This window comes from Electrophorus electricus, chromosome 19, assembly GCF_041902795.1.
Source record: "Electrophorus electricus isolate QZ-2024a chromosome 19, ASM4190279v1, whole genome shotgun sequence".
In the NCBI taxonomy this organism is placed as follows: Eukaryota; Metazoa; Chordata; class Actinopteri; order Gymnotiformes; family Gymnotidae; genus Electrophorus; species Electrophorus electricus.
The window spans coordinates 16193963-16220084 of record NC_137515.1 but is presented as its reverse complement, the minus strand read 5'-3'; the positions used below and the strand labels follow the sequence as shown (position 1 = coordinate 16220084).

The 26122-nt window shown below is 43.1% G+C and overlaps 1 protein-coding gene across 4 annotated transcripts in view; it reads left to right on the top strand.

Moving 5' to 3' along the window:
- The window catches only part of fat3b (FAT atypical cadherin 3b), a 42534-nt gene extending 17256 nt beyond the window's left edge, over nt 1-25278 (top strand). Inside the window, exons 10-31 of one of the 4 annotated variants that reach the window (XR_014118689.1) lie at nt 390-600; nt 850-4935; nt 5418-5614; nt 5882-6035; nt 6274-6507; nt 6910-7302; nt 8191-8405; nt 8630-8767; nt 9073-9216; nt 9430-9621; nt 10037-10314; nt 10522-11069; nt 11511-11642; nt 12043-12200; nt 15371-15830; nt 16351-16498; nt 17487-18379; nt 19518-19610; nt 21446-21505; nt 22111-22143; nt 22916-23568; nt 24376-25278. Coding sequence is in view for 2 of the 4 variants with exons in the window: in XM_081702549.1 (XP_081558675.1) it covers nt 390-600; nt 850-4935; nt 5418-5614; nt 5882-6035; nt 6274-6507; nt 6910-7302; nt 8191-8405; nt 8630-8767; nt 9073-9216; nt 9430-9621; nt 10037-10314; nt 10522-11069; nt 11511-11642; nt 12043-12200; nt 15371-15830; nt 16351-16498; nt 17487-18379; nt 19518-19610; nt 21446-21505; nt 22111-22143; nt 22916-23502 (9354 nt within the window). In the remaining 2 variants the exon portion in view is untranslated. Of the gene's footprint in view, nt 1-389; nt 601-849; nt 4936-5417; nt 5615-5881; nt 6036-6273; nt 6508-6909; nt 7303-8190; nt 8406-8629; nt 8768-9072; nt 9217-9429; nt 9622-10036; nt 10315-10521; nt 11070-11510; nt 11643-12042; nt 12201-15370; nt 15831-16350; nt 16499-17486; nt 18380-19517; nt 19611-21445; nt 21506-22110; nt 22144-22915 lie in introns of those variants that run through there. The other 3 variants (XM_081702549.1, XM_081702550.1, XR_014118690.1) reach the window with 3 other exon arrangements.
- Nucleotides 25279-26122: the final 844 nt, after the last annotated feature.

Below are 26122 nucleotides of genomic sequence, written 5' to 3'. Positions count from 1 at the left end.
ATAGATTTTATGCATGTTAAATGTCAGACAGAAATAATGATAAGGAAGTATCCCACTCCTTACAACTGTCATTATCTACTTTAGTATCCTTTTCTCTATTCCTTTTCTTTTCTCGTTTTGATCATCTTTTTTCTTTGTTTTTCCACACCTTCAGTTTTCCCTTGCAGGTATTTTCTACACCCACTGACCTTGGTTTGAAACAATTACCTTGTAGATACACCTTATGAATGTAGAGAGATTATAGTCTATCTGTATCCAAAATGTTCCTATCGACTCAAAACGGCTTTGGGCCAGATATTTTGGGTGATGTAGCAATATACCACCAAACAGCTTATAATAAAGTGGTTGCTAAGAGTATATCTGTGTGTGTCTCTCTTCATTTTCTTTAGGTGAAAGACCAGGAGTTTCCTTATTACAGAGATCTGGCACAGATCACTGTAAACGTAGAAGATGCCAATGATCAGAATCCCTTTTTCACACACACAGTGTATGATGGGGTGGTGACTGAGTCAGCCTCCCCTGGGACACCTGTGGTACAGGTCACTGCCTTGGACAGAGACACAGGGAGGAATGGGGAGATAGTGTATTTATTTGAAGCAGGTGAGTTACATGCACACATACACACACACACACACACACACACACACACACACACACACACACACAGCTTGATTGCTCTTCCATTGTCATTCAACTATATGAAATGATTGTTTTATGTCTCATAATTTTATATTTGTTCTGTAAAAGTGTACTGTATCTGGAGTGCATTAAAGAACTACTTATATGTTCACTGCTGTAAATGACCTGTTTTTCCTTGGGTGTCTGTTTCGTTATTCTGTTTTCCTTCAGGCAACACAGGGGGGGTGTTTGGAATCGACTCACTGTCAGGCATCATTTCAGTGGCAAGAGAGCTAGACCTTACATTTGCTGGTCATTACGCCCTTACTGTGCGTGCCATGGATGGAGGCACCCCGGCGCTAAGTGCTACAGCCACTGTTAGAATAACTATCTCTCTCTCAGACCTCCACAGGCCTAAGTTCACTCAGCTGGACTACCAGGCTGAGATCCGTGAGAACGCGCCCATCGGAACCCTCGTCACCCATGTCAAAGCTGTAAGTCGGTCGCTGCTCGTTTATGACATCATGCAAGGGAACAGCGAGAAGAGGTTTGGGATCAACTGTTACACCGGTGTAATCACAACTCAGATGTCCCTCGACTTCGAAGCCACCACGTCCTATGCGCTGGTCGTCCAGGCTGTCAGCATGGCAGGGATTGTTTCCAGTGTTACAGTTAACATTCAAGTGATGGATGAAAATGATAATCCACCCATGTTGAAAAAGCTATGCTACTCTGGGAGTATCAGTGAAGCAGCCCCTTCTAACAGTGTAGTGTTAGACGATGATGGAAGTCCCCTGATGATTCAAGTCACTGATGCTGATAGGAGCCAGAATGCCTTATTAGTCTTTCAGATTGTAGAAGATGTGGCTAGGTTGTTTTTCACTGTGGACTCTGGTACTGGATCCATAAGGACTATTACCAGCCTAGACTATGAGACTTTTAGTGAGTTTCACTTTCATGTTAATGTGAGGGACAGTGGTAGTCCCCAGTTAATCATGGAAAGACCAGCGGAGGTTGTAATCAAGGTGATGAACATCAATGACTCTCCTCCAAAGTTCTCCCAAGATGCCTATGAAAGCATCTTGTTGCTCCCTACCTATGTGGGTGTAGAGGCTTTGAGAGTGGAGGCATTTGACCCTGACATGAGCACGAGAACTGATTTGATATATTCTTTAGCCGACAGCCGCATGGCATTCTTTGCCATTGAGTCCAGCAGTGGAATCCTCACGGTCAAAAACGACAAACTAGCCCAAGATGGCTACCGCTTCACTGTTAAAGCATCGGCTGGACGATACTCCTGCACAGCCCTCGTCACCATCCTGGTGCGAGAGGCTATGGAGAGTGACCTCCTCTTCAGCCAGTCCATGTACTCCTCCTCTGTAGTAGAGAACAGCTCAAACATATCCAACGTGGCGGTGGTGAGCACTACCGGTAGCCGTCTGAACGAGCCAATTAAGTATGGACTGCTAAATGCATGGACACACTTTACTATCTGTCCGACATCTGGGGTCATACAGACCACAGGGGTCACATTTGACCGAGAACAGCAGGAATTTTATGAGTTAGTGGTGGAGGTGAGCCGGGAACATGACCCACTCAGGGTAGCCAGGGTGAATGTACGAGTGCAAGTGGAAGATATCAACGACAATGCTCCTGAGTTTGTTGGCCTTCCATACTACGCGGTGGTGCAGCTTGATGCCCAGCCTGGCTCGTCCATTTTTCGTGCCTCAGCCACAGATTTGGACAAAGGGATGAATGGGAAGGTATTCTATGACCTTAAAGAGGAGTATAGCCATTTTGACATAAATAGTGTCACAGGTGAACTCACTCTTAAAAGAGCCTTTGTAGCAAATCTGTCTAATGCAGAGCACCAAGTGATCATTTTTGCACATGATGCAGGCTACCCATCCCTCTTCAGTGCAGTGGAGCTCCTAGTGACAGTAGTTAACAAAGCCATGCCTGTTTTTGACAAGTCCTATTATGGTGTGTCTGTTAGAGAGGACATATCACTGTCAACTCCTATTATAAGCATCAATGCCACAGGTCCTGAAGGACAGACCATCATCTACACTATTGTGGATGGGGATCCATTACTTCAGTTTGACATTGGGTTTGACAATGGTGTGATCAGTGTCATTTACCCCTTGGACTATGAGACTATTTCATTCTACAAGCTAACAGTCAGGTCCACAGACACACTCACTGGAGCAAGATCAGAAGTGAACGTCGACATTATTGTTGTAGATGTGAATGACAATGCCCCTGTATTTGAGAAGGTGTCTTATACAGTCACCTTATCTGAGAACACAATGATTGGGTCAGTGGTAGTGCAACTCTTGGCAGCAGACAAGGACTCAGAAAAAAATGGTGTCATTCTCTATCAGATTCTCTCAGAAGATATCAATCGCTCTGACTACTTCCACATTGAAAGTAGAAGTGGTCTTGTCCTGACAGGACATCTTTTGGACTATGAAGTTATCCAGAGGTACCAGTTTATTGTCCGGGCAGTAGACAATGGCTCTCCAGCCCAGAGTAGTGAAGTCATGGTCACTGTCTTAGTAAATGACACAAACGACAACCCTCCATCCTTCAACCAGCCACTCTATGAGGCTTTTGTTAGTGTCCTTGTTCCGAGAGGACACTTTGTGACCTGCATTAAAGCCTCTGATGCAGACATTTCAGATGTTGACAGGCTAAGGTACAGCATCCTCTCTGGAGATGAGGGAATGACTTTCACTATAGACTCTGAGACAGGAGTCATCTCCTTATCTAAGCAGTTCAGGCAAGGCATGTGTTCGGTATACATCCTCAACGTGTCTGTATCGGATGGGGTGTTCACCAGCCCGGCACAGGTGAGCATAAGGATCTTGGGGGCAAACGTTTACAGTCCTGTCTTTAGCCAAAGATTTTATGTGGCTGAAGTGCAAGAGAATGCACCTGCAGGAACGAAAGTAATTCAGGTGTGGGCCACAGATGACGACTCTGGGCTTTTTGGTCAGATTGTGTATTCATTCAGCAGTGACCTTGCAAAAACTCAGTTTAGCATAGGAGCAGATGGCATGATCACTACTGCCCAACCATTAGACAGAGAGAATCCACTGAACAGGGACATTGTGTTAACAGTAATGGCTCTGGATGGAGGAGGAAGGGCATCCTTCTGTAGTGTTAGAGTAATGGTAACAGATGAGAATGATAATGCACCATGTTTCAGGGCCAAAGAGTACAGGGTTAGTATTAGGGCTAACATAGCCATAGGATCTCTGGTTACTCAGATCCAGGCTTTGGATCCAGATGCTGGGGATAATGGCAGGATAAGTTACTCCCTGTACAGTGAGGCACGGCTCCCTCTAGTGGATGTGTTAGAGATTGAGCCCGACAGTGGCTGGATGGTCACAAAGGCAAGCATGACTTATTTAAGAGGAACTGTTCTCTCCTTGTTTGTCAAAGCGACTGATAATGGAGTCCCTGCTAAACACTCACTGGTGTCTGCGTTTATCCATGTCCTGCCACCTGATGCCAACATACCAACATTCACTCGGCCCAAGTACTCTTTCTCTGTTTCAGAAGACACACCCATTGGGACAGCTTTGGGTTCAGTGTGCCTGAGTCCAGGCCAGATGGGAGCTTTTTCTGTGATAAATGGAGAGACCATGGAGAGCAACCAGGGTGGAACATTTATTGTGGAAAGAGATACTGGACTACTTAGGCTTGTAAACGCACTAGACTATGAGCTAGTGAACATCTATCATTTCACGGTTTCTGCTACCATGAGGCAAGCTCTGGTGGAATCCATGTCTGTAGTAGATCTGGAGGTGAAAGTGTTGGATGTGAATGACAATAATCCTTCCTTTGAGACTAGCTCATACACGGCTATGGTCATGGAGGGCCTGCCTGTTGGAACAAGGGTCATCCAGGTGCATGCAGTGGACCCTGACTGGGGCTCAAATGGACAGGTCATCTACATGCTTGGACTTACCCTGAACCAGAAGGACCAGACCTCTACAACTGCTGCCATGTTTGCAATTGATAGCAAAACTGGATGGATCTCCACCCTTGGAGACCTAGACCATGAAACATGCCCATCTTACACCTTCAGTGTAATTGCATCAGATCTAGGGAAGACAGTGTCTCTCTCTTCAACTGCTTCAGTTACTGTTGCCATTGCTGATGTCAACGACAACCCTCCTACTTTTGATAGGGGATATTACAGGGGTTCTGTGACAGAGAGTGATGCAATAGGAGAAGTGGTGTCTGTGCTAAGCACTCGAGACCGGGACACGTCGGATCAGAATAGACTCATCAGCATCCATATTACAGGTTTGTATTAAACTAGGCCATTGTGGTATGATTTATAAGTGCTGAAGGCTTTCGGGGAAAAGATTTCCATATTGAAAAGATTTAATTTAATGAATGAAGGGAACAAAAACAATGCCAGTGGAAAAGACATTGGTTTTATGTGTCTTGTCTTTTGTTTAAAGTCCATTTATGAGATGAACAGATTGTCACAATTAAGCTCAGTATATTGCTATATATGCCTTCTGAAGTGTCGTTCACATTGTGTGTGCCAGTAAATGTGCCTGGTAGAAAGAAACTCTGGGTGTCTGTATTTGTATTTTGGTTTTTATATATTGGTGGAAGGATCTATCCTCATTCAAATCATAGTATAGTACTGGAGGCAATAAGATGAACCCTAAGTGGTGCATATTTTAATGGCAAAGAATTCAGACTAATTTGTACATCTTTGCAAAATTGGGAGATGGAAATGTGTTCTTCTTTTTGCATTGTCCTCCTCAACCCAGGGGGAGACCCTAAAGGGGTGTTTGCACTAGCTGCAGTGCAAGGAGAGTGGAAGGTGTTTGTAAAGCAGCCACTGGACAGGGAGGGCCAGGATCGATATCTACTCAATATCACCGCCACTGACGGCCTTTTTATCACCTGGGTTATTGTAGAGGTCACTGTCATGGATGCCAATGACAACAGTCCTATATGCAACCAGGTCTGGATCCTGTCACTTCAATATCTAGAGTGTCAATCTATTCTCTAGTGTATACTTTATGGGTGTACCAGTCAGTCTCTATTTTACACTTTAGGTATTAATTCAGGTGAATTTACTGTGGATGGGTTTTCTTTCAGATTTAAGCTTTATTGTTTCAATTTGTCTTATTCAATGGATCTGTTATCTTTACTGAACTCTAATCATATACATGCAGGTGCTCCATTTTTGTCTAATATTTCTGTTATATATAATTTTTTTTTTTACCAGGCTCTGTATGAAGCCTCATTTCCAGAGGATATTCCCATTAATAATGTTATTCTGAATGTTGGGGCTACAGACTTTGATATAGGCTCAAATGCAGAAATTCAGTATTCTTTATATGGCAATGGAGTTGAAGACTTCTACATGGATTCAAAAACTGGTAAAAGACAGCATACAATACTTAACATTTTGTGAATTTTGGAGCATGATTATACTGGTTTTGGCATAGTCTTCCCTTTGTGGTGATTTAAATGTAATGTTTTAAAAATAGAATTTTTGAATTAGCAGTATTCTTTGTTACAAAGCAATAATACATCTCCTGATACATAAAAAATAACCAGTGAGAGTTCCTACAAGAAAATTATTGTTGTTTTTTTTCTTTTTTCATACATTTTTAGGGGAGCTGAAGACAGCCTCTTTGATAGACCGAGAGAAGACTCCGGGCTATAAACTAATAGCCCAAGCTACAGATGCAGGCGGTCTGTTCTGCCGCTCTGAGATCTCCCTTACTGTTCTGGATGTGAATGATAATGCTCCATCTTTCTTTTTCACTGAGTTTCTAGCCACTGTGTTTGAGAGTGCTGCATCCAAAACCCTTCTTACACGCCTGCAGGCCAGTGATCCCGATGAGGGTATGTACGCTGGTTTTACACTGGCATTTTGCAGGTGTACAGTTACATTATAGACTGTAGCCCATTAGTTGGCATAATTTTACCACAATTTGTCAGTCACCCTGTCAGGACCACTGCTGACTGAATATTACTTGGGTTGACAGATCATTCTCAGTGCAGCCATGACACTGGCACAGTGGTAGCATAATTTTGTGCAGGTAAAGGTGTTATCAGGCACAGCACTTTTGCTACAGTTTTTGTACATCTCAGTGTCACCACTGGGTGGAAAGTGGTAACCCAGCTGAGTTTTCTAGAGAAGAATTAGGTGCACTATAATCCCCTATAATGGGGAATCTGTGCTGAAAGTTCTGAAGTAATCAAAGTGATCTCTTTGTTAACTTCTTTCTTGTCTACCTGGATCAGGCCTGAACAGAAGAATTGTGTATTCACTGGTGGATTCGGCCAATGGCATATTCTCTATTGAACCCTTTTCTGGTGTGGTGATTCTGGAGAAACCTCTGGATCACGAGCTCCAGGACTCATACCGGGTGAGGGTCCAGGCTTCCGACCAAGCTGGGACAGCCGGCTCCCTCTCCACGCAAGTGGACCTCACTGTCCTGGTTCTGGACGTAAACGATAACCCGCCGGTCTTCCAGAAGCAGGACTACTCTGTTACAGTGCCTGAAGATGTTGCTGTGGGTTCAGAGGTGCTGAGGGTCCTTGCTACCAGTGAAGACATTGGGGTCAATGCTGAGATCTACTACAGTATCAGAACAGGCAATGAACTGGGCAGGTTTTCCATTGATGAAACCACAGGTGAGATGAGTTCTTGGTGCTGTTTGTGAACTTTAAATTGGAGGGATGAACTCATTTACTCATATGGTCTCAAAACCACATCAGTCAATCAGGCACAAAGTGTCTTTCCCAAAGTCATTTTCTCTAGGCCACTTCAAAGTCACTACGAGAGAGTGGAACATCCAAGTGGATGTTATTTCCTGCTAGGCATTTCTCTCCGCCACACCTCCAATGGTGCCCTTGATTGTACTGATTTTGACTTACACTGACTGACTTATTTTCCTCTTTTGCATGAATAAAAGGATAAAAACATCAGAAGAATGTTAACAGTGGAGAATAATTTGGGGGATTACACTATAAGAAAGGGCAGAGCACTTGAGTGTAGTGGTTTAAGAAATGAATTATGCATGGGCCATAACCTCAAGCAGCAACTATAATACTACATAGAGTTAATGTTTCTTATTTTAAGTGTGTGCACTGCTGTAGCAAGTGTTTCTGGACTATTAGTGTGGTGGTAGCAGTACTGGAGGCCCCTCTGCATTCTGCTGTTTTTATGTTTTTTCTGTTCTAACACAACAGTTTCAGCTCATGGAGGTCTTGATATTTAGCTAATGATAGCTCAAGTATGCTAGAACCGGATAAATAAAATTGTGTAGAGCAGGCATTCCTCCTGGACTAAAGCTGGCAGACACCAACATATTGGATTAGAAGAAGACATCCAGAAAATCAATGCTTTTAAAGGCACATAGCAAGTTAATAGCTAAAGTAAATTTTTACACATAGGTCCAAATATGCATCTTAATGTTTGCAGTGATTAGGTCACTGATTAGGTCATAGAAGACAGTCGAAAGAAGGCTGGTTTGTGGTCTGCATTGTCATTAATGCCAATTCTCATTCTCATAACCCCAGGCACCATCTCTGTAGCTGGTGAGCTGGACTACGAGGTGTGCAAAGACTACTTCATCAAAGTGGAGGCTGTGGATGGGGGAACTCCTCCACTGAAAACCTCCACCATGGTAACCATTGATGTGATGGATGTCAACGATAATGCGCCTGCCTTCAGCGAAGATGTTTACAATGTTCTGATCAGCGAAGATGCTGCCATTGGAGAGACAGTCACCACGGTAGTGCTCTTTCATCCTAGGCTTTACACTGCTTCAGAAGTGATTAATTAACGTTGGATCTCACCTAACTTTTTACAGCCGGTACTTAATTATACTCCCCCATACGTCTTTGATGAATATTCTGCTAATTTAAAATAATTTGCAGTATATATATGCAGTATATATGCAGTAATCAGTCCAGCTGATTGTGTTGCGTGGGATGTTTGCGGGCTTGTGATGTGAAGTTGTTAGCAGAAGATATGGACAGTCAAGTAAACGGACATATCAGTTACTCCATCCTGAGGGGCGACAGGAGCAACCAGTTCTGGCTCGACCCTGTCACTGCCGTCCTGAAGGTCAACAAAGCACTCGACAGAGAGACGGTTAGAGTTTTAAACAAGCCTGATGATTTTGACTAACCACTCTTGACACCAAATTACTTGCTGCTTAGGATCTTAATTGTGTCCTTGTCCCAAGACATTTATTATATATTCTCAATTATTTTCAAACCAACCACAAAGCCTTCAGTTAATAAGCTTGTGATTCCGTAGGTGGACTGAAATTGATATATGGAACAGTTGCCTGTGGAAACATTGAGAAGCTGCGCACACAGTTCAGCTCCTTTGATTGTCACACTCCATTCTCAGTATGCACTCTTCCTCTGCTCTCCCTCTCTTACTCTCCTAAGGTTTCCAGCTACACGCTGACAGTCCAGGCATTCGACAGTGGATCACCTGCCATGTCTACTGCAGTAATTGTAAACATTGAGATTGCTGATATAAATGACAATACACCTGTGTTCTCACCTGCCAACGCCTCAGCAGTCATTCAGGTATGCTATGGTTTTGGCCCAATGGTCATGGATTAAGGCTTTATAACTACATCTGTCATTTTCTGACAGGCGTGACATGACTTGTGACATTGACTACATCTGTACTTTTTAGCATTTCTGAGAGTACTTTAGAATCTTCACAGCAACTTTATGTTCTGACAGTGATGAATAATTTCTCAGTATGAATTTTTAACAAGAATGTTAATTTTACAGCTGAACAAGCCTGCAGGGACCACTGTGCTGACACTGTCCGTCTCCGATAACGACTCCCCAAGAAACGCGGGCCCTTTTGAGTTCCGCATTGTGTCTGGGAATGAAGCCAATGAATTTAGCCTGGATCAGAATGGAGAGCTGTGCTCCAACAAAGTGTTGGATGCCCCTCGGGAGTATGTGCTACAGATTCAGGTACGCCCACAGAACATCCTCAAATAGAAAAATTTGAAAAAATAATAATTTCATCATGTGCCCTTAAATTAATTAATTTATCCATGTGATTTTTTGTATGTGAAATTATGTCATTACTATTTTCAGCTTCTTTTTTTTAACTCCTGACATTTTTCTGTGATTAATATTAAGGCATAATATTTAGAAACTATGATGAATTAGTAACAAAACTGAAACTAATATGAAAGCTATGTAGTTACGAGAGGGAGGAATGTAAGTCTGGATCCAGCCTTGGCTCTTTAAGAGCTTAAGCCTTCAGGGACATGCTATAATGGAAAATGGCTACAGCTAAATCTGAAGTGCAAGAACAAATTTGACTTTGACTGCTTTTGAGATTCATAACCTTTATGGCAACTGCTTCCCCCCTTTGAGGAAGGCCTGGGACTCAGGTGAGCCTCGCCTGTCTTCATCCTCCTTTGTGTTCGTGCACGTGATCGGAGACAGCCTCTTCCGGCTTGTGGTCTTCCCGCTGGAAATCAGCGTGGTAATGGCAGCTGACGCCTTTCCTGGCGGCTTCGTCGGCAAGGTCCATGTCTCCAACGGTGATGAGAACAACGTTCTGTCCTTCATACAGAGGCCACAGCCCAAGAGCCCTTTTACAATCAACCAGCACGATGGCAAGATCGTAGCCCTCAGAAGCCTTGAGCCTGGCAGGTAGCCACGTCGAAAGCACTGAACCTTTATCTCTACTCATCTTTATTCAGGCATTCTGTTGTTTGTTTTACCTTCTTGTGATGCCTTTGCTCAGTTATTAACTGTTGAGTCTAAATAATGATATCTGTGTTCATACTCGGTCCTTGTAGTTATATCTTTAGAAGCAGCTGGTGTGTTACAGCTCTGATGATTTTCCATGCTTTCTAGGTACTTCATGAATGTTACGGTCAGTGATGGACTCTTGTCAGAGACAATTGGTGTGACGGTGCAGGTAGAGCAAGCCACCGAGGAGAAGGTGCAGAACGCTGTCATGCTGCATTTCCACAACCTCTCCCCTGAGGAATTTGTGGCCCTTTACCTCCAAGACCTGAAGAAGACACTGTGGACCGCACTTGCTGGAGCTGATCCAGAATCTGGAGCAGCCCAGATCCCGGGCCTGCTGCATGTCCTGGGCATACAACCGGTGGGACGATCTTCGGAGCTGGAGGTGCTGCTGGCGGTGGAGGCCCATGACGGGGGGTATGTAAGCCCTGGCGAGCTGGTTCTGAGGCTGGGCGAGGCACAGGGGTGGCTGGGTGGAGCCCTGCTTGTGGTGGATGTAGTGGACCAAAGCTGCTCTGGAGAGCTGGACTGTGGGGAGAGTGTGTGCGAGCTCAGCCTGAGGCTGGAGTCCAGCAGCCTGGTCACTTACAGCACTCCCAGAGTGAGCTTTGCCTCACCACACTTCAGCCGGACAGAGAGCTGCACCTGCGCAGGTAGAGACCTCGCTTTCCTCACACGTCACGACTTGACGAACCTCCAATACCGCACACATCTCACACGCTTCACACACGTCATACGTCTCACACACCGCACACATCAGACACCTCACACCCCTCACACGCTTCACATACAACACACTTCTCAAACACCTCACACCCCACAAACACACGCTTCACATGCTTTATGCTTCATACACTTCACACACCTCACATGCCTCACATGAATCATATGCTTTATACAACCACATACCTCCCACGCTTCATACACTACACACACATGCTCACTGCATGCAAAAACTCTTTTAAATAAGCTCCAAAGACTAGTAGCATTCATCTAAAAATGTTTGTCCATTGTTAATTTTTTTCCTTTGTTATAATTTCTGATATTTTCCTGTTTTAAATAGCTAGTGACATAACACCTGCACTTTTTGACAGATGGACTCTGTCCGTTGTCTCTGGAGCTGTGTGAAGGCCAGCCCTGTCCTTCTGACATGCAATGTGTACGTAGCAGTCCAACGGCGCCCTCTGTGTGCAAGTGTCTGCCTGGCACCCTTGACCATTGTGCAGGTTAGAGTGATACTGAGAACTTGTAACATGAGTATTGATGAGTATGCTATTGAAGAAGCAAACATAGTTACTTACAGCTGCTGTATATGCTGTTGTCTTCTGAACAAGCCTGACCCTATCAATTCTGTATAGCTGGTATGGATTTGACACACTACTACTGATATCCATGCATCAACTAATTAGTGCATACCATGGTGTAGTATTGACTGTGTGTGTGCGCGCGCGTGTGTGTGTTTGTGCGTGTGTGTGTGCGCGTGTGTGTGTGTGTGTGTGCACGTATGCGTGCGTGCGTGCATGCGTGAGTGTGTGTGTGTGTGTGTGTGTGTGTGTGTGTATATGTGTGCGTGCGTGCGTGTGTGCGTGTCTGCGTGCACGTCCGTATCTAATTTTGTTCTGCTAGGTCAGACGTCTCTGAGTTTTGCAGGGAACAGCTACATCAAGTACAGGTTGATTCACAGCAGCAAGGGTGATGGCATGAAGCTTGGTCTCAGGATCAGAACTCTGCAGAGCAGAGGAGTTATAATGTATACGCATGCTGAGCCCTGTACTGTGCTAAAGGTGAATGCACACACACACACACACACACACACACACACACACACACACACAAACTGTCTCTCTCTCTCTCTCTCTCTCTCTCTCTCTCTCTCTCTCTCTCTCTCTCTCTCTCACACACACACACAAACTGTCTCTCTCTCTCACACACACACACACACACACACACAAACTCTCTCACTCTCTCTCTCTCACACACACACAAACTCTCTCTCTCACACACATGAACTCTCTCACTCTCTCTCTCACACACACACACACACACACACACACACACCAACTCTCTCTCTCTCTCTCTCTCTCTCACACACACACGAACTCTCTCTCTCTCTTTCTCTCTCACACACACACACACACATACAAACTCTCTCTCTCACTCTCTCTCTGATACACAGACACACACACACACACAAACTCTCACTCTCTCTCTCTCTCTCTCACACAAACACACACACACAGACACTTGTATGCATACACATGCCCACATACACAAGTAAAGGAATTCTCTCACATGCATACATAAACACATTTTCACTCTCCCTCTCTTTCTGTCTCTCTCTCTCTTACTTTCTATTTTGTAAATAGTTTGACAAAATGCAACTGAGTTACAGTAGAATGGAACAATCAATAAAGTGGTGGAAAATTTAGGATGGGTCTCCCAGCAAAGACAAGAATGCTAACACAGCCAAAACGGAAATGAATTAACATGTCTTTTCTTCTTCACGAACACAAAGCATTCTCTCAGCAATCCCCCCTCTCTCTCTCTCTCTCTCTCTCTCTCTCTCTCTCAATTCCAGGTGAGTAACAGCAGTATAATGTAGTAAAAGATGTAGAGTTAGTTAAAATTGTAGTGAAGTACACAAGCTTTCTAGGGAAACTGGACATTTTTGACAGAGGTCCAAATGCTTCTGACGTTGTAGCTGACGGAATCAGTTAATATTTTAAAAAGCTGATGTTTAAATCATAACATTAATTCCATGGTGTTCTAAACAGTGTAGGTCAGGTCTTCTTCTTTGAATTTAATCATTTAATTGCTGAAATGGCATCAACTGACAATGCAAGCAGATACAGTAAAGCTTGAAAGTTTGTGAACCCTTTAGATGTTTCTATATTTATGCATAAATTTGACCTAAAACTTTATCAGATTGTCACACATTTCTTAGGGAGAACCAAATCAGACAAATGAAACAAAAATATTAGACCTATAATATTATATAATGTTATTTATTTATTGAGGAAAATGATCTGATATTGCATATCTGTGAGTGTCAAAAATATGTGAACATTTAGAATTAGCAGATAATTTGAAGATTAAATTTCAGTCAGGTGTTGTCAATCAATGGGATTGCAATCAAATGTGGGCACCCTGTTTTATTTAAAGAACAGGGATCTAGCAAAGTCTGATCTTCACATGTTTGTGGAAGTGTGTCATGGCATGAACAAAAGAGATCTGTTGATGCTCATCAGGCTGGAAAAGGTTACAAAACCATCTCTAAAGAGTTTGGACTCCACCAATCCACAGTCAAGCAGATTATGTACAAATGGGGGAAATTCAAGGAATTTCAAGATCATGCAAGATCATCATCAGGAGCGGTCGACCAACAAGCATCATGCCAAGAGTAAGGCATGTAATAGTCCATGAGGTCACAAAGGAACCCATGGTAACCTCTATGCAACTGCAGGCCTTTCTCACATTGGCTAAATTTAATGTTCAAGAGACCACCATCAGGAGAACACACAACAACAATGGTGTTTATGACAGGGTGGCAAGAAGCCCTAAAAAAGAAAAGACGTTACTTCTCCAACAATGGCATTACTGCCTGCCTGCAGTTTGCTGAAGATCACATGGACAAGCCAGGAGGCTATTGGAAGTGTTTTGTGGAAAGATGGGACCAGAATAGATGTTTTTGGTTTCAATAAGAAGCATTATGTTTGGAGAAAGGAAAACACTGCATTCCAGCATAAAACCTCAACCTTTCTTTGAAACACGATGGTGGTAATATTACGGATTTGGCCTGTTTAGCTACATCTGGGCCAGGATGGCGTGCCAACACTGATGAAACAATTAATTCTGAATTATACCAACAAATTTTAAATAAACTGTCAGAATATGTCCATGAGCTGAATCTCAAGAGAATGGGGTCATGCAGCAAGACAGCGACCCTAAGCACACAAGTTGTGAATAAACTTAAGGTTTTGGAATGGCCAAGTTAAAGTCCTGGCCTTAATCTCAATAGAAATGTTGTGGAAAGACCTGAAGGACCTTTATGTTGAAGGAACTGAGTTGAAGCAGTTTTATACGGATGACTGGGTTAAAATCCCTCCAAGCTGATGTGCAGGACTCATCAACAATTACCGTTTAGTTAATGTTTATTTGCAGCTACTGCTGCACAAAGGGGTCACACCAGATACTGAAAGGTTCGCATACTTTGACACTCACAGATATGTGAGTGTAGCTCATTTTCCTCAATAAATATATGACAGAGTCTAATATGTTCCTCTAATTTGGTTCTCTTTTTCTGCTTTGATGACAATCTGAACTTTTAGGGCAAATTTATGCAGAAGTATACAGAAACTTCCAAAGGGTTCACAAACTTTCAAAGATCACTGTATGTTATTATTGCATTAGCAATAATCCATTAGCATTCAAATTAACCTTACCACTGGAAACAAAAATCTTTAATATGGTCAGCAATCAGCAAGTCTTCTCTTGGTTTCTCCAGTCTAAAGCTGATTACATTTCTTGCAAGTAATATAATGGACAAATCCTCTAGTAATGCATGAGGAGCAATAGGTCATTATTCTTTTTGGTTTATGTTTTCTGGACCCTAATATTACAAAGAAAACAAGCTCATGTATGATTTTAAACAGCACAATACTAATGTAAGCTTCAAAAATCAATATTTTGAGTAATAATCCTGATTTTTAGTGATAGATCACAGCTAAGAGTGGTCAGATATATATGGTAGTTTTCCTCATTTCATTTCCTACCAAAATATAAATTAAATATATCCAGCAATTCAAAATTTCTATTTATGGATAATTCACCTGCTTTTCAAGCATAGAGGCCACCTTCTTTATTTAAAGGTTCTTCTAGGTTCTTCTGCTTTTTGGTGGGATACTTTCTCATGTCAGCCTTAGACCCTGGTCCTTACCTGCATGTCTGTGCTCAGATCAAGGAGGGCCACCTCTGCTTCCAGCCGGACTGCAACAATAGCCTAGACACCCTGGACATCTCGGGTTGGCCTGTCAACGATGGCTCCTGGCACTCTGTGACGCTGGAGCTGACCCGCAACCGCATGCTGCTCGTGCTGGACGACGGCTTTGTGGAGCGCCGGCGCAAGGCCCGGGCGCCCACCCGCCTCTGGCCCCTGGCTACCGAGGGTGTGCTGTTCTTCGGGGCGCGGGTGCCCTACGACGGCAGGGGGGCCCGACGGCCACAGGAAGGCTTCCAGGGCTGCCTGGGTGCCATGATGCTGAATGGCAACGAGCTGCCCCTGCAGAACAAGCAAAGCCGCTATGCTGAGGTGGCTGCTCTCAGTAAGGTCAGGCTGGGCTGCGTGCTTTACCCTGACCCCTGCTTAGGAGCGCCGTGTCAGAATGGGGCTGACTGCGTGAGCCTACCTTCTGGGGGTGAGATGTGGGGCAAGAATGGCTTAGTGTGTGAGACTGAGACGACATATATTAAAGCAGTGCACAATCACTTTTAGAGATCGGAATTAAATATTAGGTACATTTAGATAGCTACATATACTTAAGGATTTGTACTCATTTACAAATGAAAGTGTTCCATAATTATGTATATTTCTGAAGAATCTGCTATTCAGTTTAATTAATTTAAACAAAAGATCAGGTCAAAAAAGATATTTAAGTTTCCAAGATTTGAAAAGTCTTATTTTTGTAGTATAAAATGAAAAGATAAAGTTCAAATGAAATGATAAAGTTGTCACACCTGGACTGCTTTGCTGTTGGTCATAACTTTATCATTTCATTTGAATTTTATCTTTTCATTTTATACTACAAAAATAAGACTTTTTTAAATCTTGGAAACTTAAATATCTTTTTTGACCTGATCTTTTGTTTATTATACTCAGGGTACGGTTTTAGGCTGCTCGCACTCATGTGTGTGTTCATCGCGCTTGTGTCTCCATAGCATTTGCCTGTGGCTGCTCTCCGCAATACACGGGTGTGCGCTGCGAGATGGAGATCACGTCCTGCATGCCCACGCCCTGCATGAACGGGGGCAACTGCAGAGACATGGGGAGCATGTGTGGCTGTCCCCAGGGCCTCAGCGGACCCACGTGAGACAGTCACCTTCCATCGACCAGACATGAACACCCGCAGCAATCACACAACCTCGCATACACACGCACGCACGCACGCACACACAACCTCACACACACACACGCACGCACGCACACACACACACACACGCACACACACACACACACACACACGCACACACACACACACTACATCTGATCCTTCACTTCTTAATTAAATCCATTATAATGTCATTATGGCTGGAAATAATTACTGAGAGATAATGCAATTATTAGGGCTCAGTGATTGGATCCATAATGATGAGCAACAGACTGTGGGGCATGTAGTGAGGTTCTTCCATTAGAGGGCAGCATTGCAATGGCTTTTTCAGTGGTCCCTGTTTATTCCACAATTGATTCAGCCCATTCCTGCAAAACCATGAAAATTGTTATGATTATTTATGATTTTTTTGCGATTTAGCAACGATTACTTTCACGGGAGACAGATGTCTCTCAACATTTTGCCAACATATTAAATAACAAAGTAAAACAAGGTAACAGTATACAGTGTTCAAGCATATGCGATTTGATTTATTAAGCAATTTTCAAATCTAGTTCAGTTTGTTATGAACCAAACCATCTGTATTTGCACAAAAAAGCTATGGAGAGGAGAGCAGTATTTTCCTGTATAAGCACAAGCAGACTTAAAGTACAGTTACTTATTGTAACTTTCACCATGTCTCAGTTCACTTATATCTACATTTACATTTACAGCATTTATCCGTACAATTTTTCATCAGTTCACTTATAGTCTCTTAACTGCAGATAATGGAAACAATGGCAAAGAGGGCAATGTTTGTACTGCAAATTACTGAAAGTCATTCTGAATAATTAAAAACAAGAAGCTCCCCAGTGTAGCCCCTCTCTCAGCTACCATTAATGAAAGAAAATGGATCATGAAAAGTCCAAGCAACCTCCTCTCCACCCTCCTGCCATCCCCCACCACAACACCCTCCCACCCTTGCAGGTGCACCGAGGACGTGAACGAGTGTGAGCAGGAAGAGTGCGAGAACGGTGGCAAGTGCGCGAGTACGTTCGGCGCCTTCTACTGCAACTGCACGGCCGGCTTCGAGGGTCCGCTGTGCGGGCAGGCAGTGGAAGTGGCGGACAGAGGAGGCGGAGCGGCTGGGGCGGAGGCGGCGGACAGGGGGGATGGGGCGCAGGCCGACTCGCTGTCCTACGTGGGCCCAGGCGAGGTCATCGGCATCGGAGTGCTGCTGCTGGCCGTGCTGGTGCTGCTGACTCTGCTCACGGCCTTCCGCAAGAGGCTGCTGCGGAAGGGCCCGGCTCGGGCGCAGGGGACGGCCGCATCCACGGAGACGGCCTACGCGCTGCACACAGTCGGCGTGGGTTCTGACAGCATCGAGTTCAAAGCCATACAGCTGGGCGCCGAGCGGCACGGCAGACTCTGTGATAATGACGGTGTGCGAGGGCCACCGCAGATCCTGGTGCGGCCCACCACCTACACGCTCCCCCACCACCTGGGAAGTCCAGGGGGCAGCAACGAGGGAAAAGAGGCAAGGGGCAGGGCTCTGGCCACCCTGTCCTGCCCACCTCTCTTGACCACCTTCCATGTCGACCCACTGCACATGCTGGGGGCCCCCCGGAGGGGCGTGGCTGTGTGTAGCGTGGCCCCGAACTTGCCCTCAGTGCTGACCACCTGCCCCACTGATCACAGCCCTGTCCCTGTCCACGGTCCTGCACACAGCCCTGCCCGAAAGCCCCCCTGGGAGGAGGATGAGGAGGATGAAGAAGATGATGAAGATGATGAAAACGAGAGGGAAGAGCTCGAATTCCGAGCTCTGGAGTGGGAAGATAGGGACTATCAGGCGGATGGAGAGGAAATGAACAGAGCTCAGGGTAATGTTCTCCCGCACACACACACACACACTCATCTCAGATTGTGTGTAAACTGGGGCCTCCCAGTTTATATGCATGAAATTACATGTATTACTCTCCTTTCATAACTGCTAACATTATCTGTAGATCAAAATTATTTCTGTGACAACAAAAAGTGACTTGAAAGCTTTCTTCTAGGTAATAACGGAAAGAAGATTTTAACCCCATACCTGCAAGCCTGTCCATTTCACCTTGGAAACAGATGCTGAACCACTAATGAATCAGAAACACAAACAAATCAGATGGAACATTAAGAGCATACACATTTCCGCATCTGCTCCTTGTTTGAAACGAATTACCTACCGACTGCTTTACTATAAATATACTATTAACTATACATAATGAATTACCTACCATTATTTATAGTTTTATTTTCCATGGTCTTGCTTTGCCCCGCCTTTTTACAGCTGAGAATTTGCCGTCACAATTGACCAGAGGTTTGTAAACTGCTGCCCAACAATGCAGATGACAGTGCTAAGAGCCATCTGCCATGGTGCACCGGTGGGCTGCAGGAAGTAGAAATATTGACAAGCTATGCCAGGGTAGAAAGCAGCTTGGCACAACGAACACTGGACATTAGCCTTCTTTAAGCTGGTTTTAACCAGGTAAGATGTATTAGGTTAAGCAGTGGAGAACATGCGTACAGAAAACATCTTGGGGCAGATTTACCAAAACACATTAGAATGATTAATGAAGGATTAGCATCAATGGTGCGATGATGATGATGATTAATTGCCAGTCTCCCATTAAGTTACTGGCTTTGTGCAATGGCATTATCATGCCTGTATTGTTTCTTCTCCAAATGTTGGGTTCACTGTATGTGTGTATGTGGGTGTGTGTGGACGTGGGCAATGAACTGAAAGAAGATCTCCTTACAAAATTGGCTGATATAGTTTTGTACCAATAAAGGAAGTGCTCTGAGGTTAAAGTAGTGTTCAGATGTGAGCCAAACACACATTTTATTACTTTTCTTCCATTTGAATTGTTTTATTATATGTATGTTAATGCAGTAAAGCTGGATTTTTGTCTCCTGCATAGGTTCTTGGGTGTCTGTGCATGTTTGTGTAAGAATATGAACTGTTGTTTTACTCTTGTGTAGAACCTGGCAGTCCTGTGGAGGAGACCACCTGTTTTTCAGACAGCAGTACCAGTGAGGGTCGTTTGGTCAGGTCCGACTCCTGCGATGACAGTGGTGAGGCCTGTATCCAGCCTTATCCAACCATTCCACCTCTGCCCTACTCAGATCCAAACCAGCCAGCACCAGCCATCCCCAGCGGACTGGCGGGTTCACGGTGTCGGTGGCGTTTGATATGGTGCCTCTCCTGCTCCCAAATTAAGACCCTCCTACCCTCTCACAGGGCATGGGATAACCTATCTTATTTTAGAAACATGTTTTTCCTGCAAAATCATACCAAGGTTATGGTTTTGGGTGTGGGGGAAGGGTTCTGTTTGTTTGGGGTTTTTTGGTGGGGGGGGGGGGGTTGGTTATAAACTTTTTTTTTAGATTAGCTAGAACTGAAAATATTCAGTATAGTCAACACTAGCAATAACCTACAGAATAAAAACAATAACAATTATTATTATATGAAATAAATGACACTGATGGGTCTGATTAGGTGGCTGGTGTAAATGTGTGTATGGGTATTTGTGTATGTGTATGTAATTTTGCAGTGTGAGGTAGACAAACAAAAAGGGAGACAGACAGACTGAAAGGTAGACAGACACACAGGTATAACATGAATTAGGGCTTAATGTTAAATTGTAAGACAAGGTAGGTTGTGGTGGATAAACTTTGTATGTCGGACTCTAACCAGTGTATATGACTGTGCATACCTGTACGCGTGTGTGTGTGTGTGTGTCCACAGCACAAGTCATATGTGTATATGCAATCATTAAAACGTGTATATGTTGGTGTATGTATATTATGCACATCATGATTGATATGAGTGTTTGTTTTAGTTATTATTTGCTAGAATGGGGAGATTACTTAACAGGTTCAGAAAATAGTGGCTAATTTAAAATGATTGATATGAGTGTTTGTTTTAGTTATTATTTGCTAGAATGGGGAGATTACTTAACAGGCTCAGAAAATAGTGGCTAATTTAAAATGATGGAGGATTTATGATTCTATTCAAAGATGCCCATAAATGTTTGAATATTGTCATTTTTATTCTTTTATTTGGCAAATGATCTTTCCAGTAATACTGAGAGTGCTGAGAGCTGAGAGCTGAGAGCTGAGAGCTGAGAGCTGAGTGCTGAGTGCTGAGTGCTGAAGGAAGGTTTTTCCAGTGTGGAATATATATGGACTTCCTGACCTTCCAGTGCTTGAAGGATACTTTTTTGACCTCTACTTTTCAATGGTAGGGGCAGTGAATATAGGGCTAGTGTACCAGACATGGGGGGTCTATATTTATATGATCACCCAGCAGGCAAAGCGAGGTGGCTAGTGGGATGTTTTAGCCCAAGGTGAGGCAAAGTGAGGATGTTGTAGCCCAGAGTCAGTGACAGAGGGCCAAATTACTGTATGGGTAGGCATGTACACATAGCATGAAAACAGTTATCAGGAGTATTTAGAGGGCAGTAGGAGTTGCTGGGTTGTTCTTGGTTGCTTTAGGCCAGTGATCACCAACACAGTCTTCTCCATGGTTCACCTCCTGCATGCAACACCTGCATCAGCCAAACAGGATTTTCAGATGTAGAATTTAAATCCTGGGTGGGTTACATGAGGGATTGTGCTATTTATTTATTATATATTAATATATAGTATGACATTATTACTACTGTGCACTATAGCATGTTTGGCAAGACAGGCTGGTTGTGCATGTGACAAGCGCAATGTTTTCCTGCTAACAGTAGCATTTATATATCGTTATTATGGAATCTTTTGCTCAAGATAATTGTCCACTGAAAATCTGATATCTTGACAGCTCTACTGTGTAGTTTCATTTGGCTGCTTGACAGACAAGTTTGATAATGTTGTTCTTTTGTTGCCTGGTTCTGTTCCATTCTTTGCTTCATACACATTAGCTTCCATTGTGACGGTGATACGTCTTGTGAACAACACGATGGACAGCATTAAAAACGAAGGTATGCAAACTATATTTTATAGCTATTTAACTCATTTTAAAAGGAGCACTAAAGAGCTGTGATATATGAAAGCATGCATGAATATTTTAACAATACAACTATATCCAATGTGATTTAGTAATGAAAAAGGTACAAAAATTCAGAATTTCAACTATACTGGATTGCATTACTGTGAGAAAGAAACAACGAGAGAGAGAGAATGTGTGTGAGTGTGTGCGTGTGTGTGTGCGTGTGTGTGTGTGCGTGTGTGTGTGCGTGTGTGTGTGCGTGTGTGTGTGCGTGTGTGTGCGTGTGAGTGAGTGTGTGTGTGTGTGAGCGTGTGAGCGTGTGAGCGTGTGTGTGAGTGTGTGTGTGTGAGTGAGTGTGTGTGAGTGAGTGTGTGAGTGAGTGTGTGAGTGAGTGTGTGAGTGAGCGTGTGAGCGTGTGAGTGTGTGTATGTGTGTGTGTGTGTGAGTGAGTGTGTGTGTGTGTGTGTGTGTGTGTATGCATCTCAACAATGACCATCTTAGAAACACACATTTAGGTCAGATCAGAAAAAAAGATTAACATTAAAAAATGTGTTTTGTTTTGGGTTTTTATTGTTTGTTTGTTTGTTGCCGTTGCAGTCCTGAATAATGAACCAACATATAATAGTACTAGTAAGTGAAGTTAAAGTTTTATATTAGTCCTTGACCTCCTAACCTTAATTTCAAGTCTATGTTCTGTTGTCATATATATATATATATATATATATATATATATATATATATATATATATATATATATAATTTGTACATTTATCTTTTTATCATCTCATTTCAATTGCATAATTTCGGTGGTGTGTGTGTGTGTGTGTGTGTGTGTGTGTGTGTGTGTGTGTGTGAGTGCATGCGCACACACACACATCTGTTTGTGTTTGTATTTGTATGTTTGTTTACAGCAAATTCCCATATTCACTGTGAGGATCAGATATGTGTTAAATACATCAAGGAATATTTTGTGAAATTTAAGGACACACATTTTTGTTAACTCTAGCCTTGCAATTATTCCCTTAATACTTATACTAGATTAAACTACAAATTTAAAGTTGAAAAGATGATGTCAGAGAATTATATATGGATGTACCCACTTTTAAAGTTGTGATCAGGATTTTAAAAATAATTTCTGGGTGTATCAAGTTTCTTTGCTCATATTGATTGTCCATGCTTTAGGTTTCCCAATACAATTATTTCACCCCACTGTGGGCCACGCAATAATCTGAGGTTACCTTTCCAATACACAGTAAACAAATCTCTATCTGTGAAAAACAGATGTTTAGGGATGTTTAGACCACCCATTTGTTTGAATGATTTATTCTATGCAGCAAAGGACACCCAGTCCCTTAAATGATTTTGATCATAACTGGCTCACCTACCTGTCTCTGTCCCATAGCGTGCCACTGGGAGACTACAGAATGGCTCCCTGATGCTTGCATGCCTGGCCTGGAATCTGCAGTCTCCTGCCAGGCCAGAGACCAGCCCCTGATTCCCCCACCCCCCCCAATACCAGCACCTCCCACTCTATCTGTGCCACCACCTCTCCTGACCCTCAGCCCCACTCGGCTGGGCAGCTGCGGGTATCCCTGGGGCAGCGCATGCAGGGTGCAGGCAGGGTACTCACTGCCCAAGTACGAGGGCCAAAGAGACTTCTCGCCGGTCCCGTCCCGGGATGAGTGTTCTTCCCCCGTCTATGAGGGGTACCGGGAAAATGAGGAGCGTCGTGCCAGAAAGCCCATGCCGCTTCTACCCTGTGGGATCCATGAAGGCGAGGGCAGACCTGCGTGCTGTCAACCCTCCCATGGCTGCCCCCCGTTGCACCCTCCCCTCTGGGCCTGGGAGGAGAGGCCCACCACCTGGCTGAGATCTCACCCCTTAAGCAGCCTGAGGGAGCCCGGCAGACTCAGCGAGAGGCACGCAGGTGGGGAACAGCTCAGCCCGCTGAGGGTGGTGCCCACAAGGGGCCAGGATGACCATGACTAGCTGCTACGTCACCCAGGTCTGGGACAGCATAGTGAGATGGGCGTGGGCCATGCGACTGCACTGCAGGTTTCTGCCTTTACCTCATTGCCATGTTTGAACATTTCTAATACACAACATTTCTAATACTTCACAAGTAGATTACCTGTTTGAATTATGGAATTCCAAAACTAGACACAGTACCCTGCTGACTTTATTATGCACCCTTACATATTCCAAATGTTTGGTATTACTAAATAAAGCAGCATTTACCAGAGGTATGGAGAGACTTACCAGTCTGTGGAACTGTATGCCAGTGACTAAATCTGGAGTTACTCTGGGAACACCCTGAGTGTGTCATTGTGTGCTTTGCAGTGACTGGAATTGCACTAGAATTGTTTGAAAACTAGTAGCCCTTACATTACACATAGTGGCCAGTATATGGACTGTATGTAGATGTTCATGGAGACTTACATTCTGGTCTGGTTAGGTGCACATGCAATGGTCAAAAAGGCAGGAAGCGCTACCAAGCACCACACTGAAGTAATATCAGTATTAAAAAGCAGACTTAAAGTAGCTTTCTAGGAGGTAACCTAAGTGTCAAGAGTTTGATCAAAAAACTCGAATCATTTTGTTTCAAATTTTGAGTAAATGTAATTTTTAATGTTTCGAGATTCAAAAAGCAATGAGAAATAACATGAGAGAGAGAGACAGAGAGACAGACAGAGATAATACCTTTGTGCCTGTGTTGGACAGGCACTGTTAGAAAGGAGTTGCTGGCAGCATCAGTCCCACATGCTGTGCCGTGGAGGGTTCTCTGTTCCTCTGCCACAGGAGCACAACTAGCATCCAGGTTCAAACACAGCACTCTCATGTCTTCTGTTTTTGTCCTTTCAGCTAACCTCCTGCAGCAAGACATCAAAACTGCATAGATAAATGTGATAGGAAAACCTTGAGCCACATATTGACTATTAGTGTACTGTGCTGTGAAAGATCTGTAGATGTGTTTCTTTTTAGTGCAGTGCCAAAACAACACTTAGCTAGCCAGTAAAGAAAATGGAATTTACCATGTAATCATATATGAAGTAAACATGAATATTCTTGATTAACATCAAGATATGTATATAAGAAGTGAAGGTTTGAAGATTTTCCACAAGCTGAGAAAAACCTACTGTTATAAATAACACAATAAATAGCATAATAATTTGTTATAAATAAGAACTCTGCTTGAGTTCTGTCATTAGGTCTTGTGCCATGTAGTCATTACTGAGCCTGTAACATGTGTCAGTAATGGGAAGCATTAAAGGCAACGTGCTACTGCAAGTGCTTCTGCTCCTGTAAATGACTTTTTCTGAGGCATGTTTAGTGTTTTAAATTAATCATTTTAGTTTGTTTGCTACAAAACATGTGGCCATGACATGTGAATGTGGCCATGACAAATCTGCCAAGTCTGCACACTTCCACTGTGTTAGCTGTTATGGATCCTCAGGTATGTTGTTCTGAGTGAGCTGCTGCTTTATGTAACAGCTTTTAGTTTAAAGGATTATGCCATACCCTATTTATTATTACAAAAAACAAGAGGGGAGGAAAAAAAGTACATTTTAAAGGTAGTTTCACTCTTTGCAAAAGTAATTTATCCATACTTTAATCATGAATGTATTCACATGTATTATTAGTGTAATCTATGTCTAAAGTAAGAAGAACCTCATGTCTATCTGAATATTGCTAAATAATATTGTTAATATTGATATGTATTAATAATGTAGACTACAATTCACTGTTTATTAAAGTAATGAATTCATAAACATCCAGCAATTTTTGCTCTCTTCTGTTACCAAACATGATGCTACTGTGCCAAATTCTAAGGATACTTTATCCTACTGCGTCACATTAATGGGCCATAATTGCATCTTCCAAATGGTCACCTGTACACTGACAAGAAATTACAGTAATCATCATTTATTTATATGTCTTTTAAAGTAAGACCTAGAGCCCTAAGCACAAGCCTTTCAGGTGTCTAATCCAGTAAGCGTCATTCTATAGGGGCGCCTTGATGTAGTCATGTTTCTGCTGATCATTCTTAGTGCATTTTAACTCTAAAGGCGATGTAAAAAAAAAAAAAAAAACCAGGATAAAAATAATTGCAAGAGGACATACCTGAAACAGTGCCAGCAGTTGTAGGTACTCTGGACATTTGCATTGGACTAATTTCTGATCAGTCCAAGATGACAAAATCAACAATGCAACCAGAAGCCTTGATCTTAAGATTATGTACTACAGAGGTTCCCAGGGTTAGGCGTTTGTAAAATGTGATTTTTATTCCAGCATTTGTTCAATAACATTTTCAGGAAGATGCTCTGTTTGAGGGCAATGGCAGAAGAGGATTCACTGTTTCCATTTCCAGTAATGTCTACAAGGAATTTTGTGATTCCTTGAATTTGTATCCTGGATTGTCTATTGTACTCTATAGATTTGCCTCATTGTGGACTGGAGTAGTTCAGATAAATGATGGTTAAATGGCAGTATCTAATATCTTATCTTCAAATGAAAGAAGATTATATTGATGTTCATTTCACCTTAACTTTTATAGGTCTGTGCTGAGATCATAAACTTAATACTGTAATAAACTTGCTTCAGATTCGAT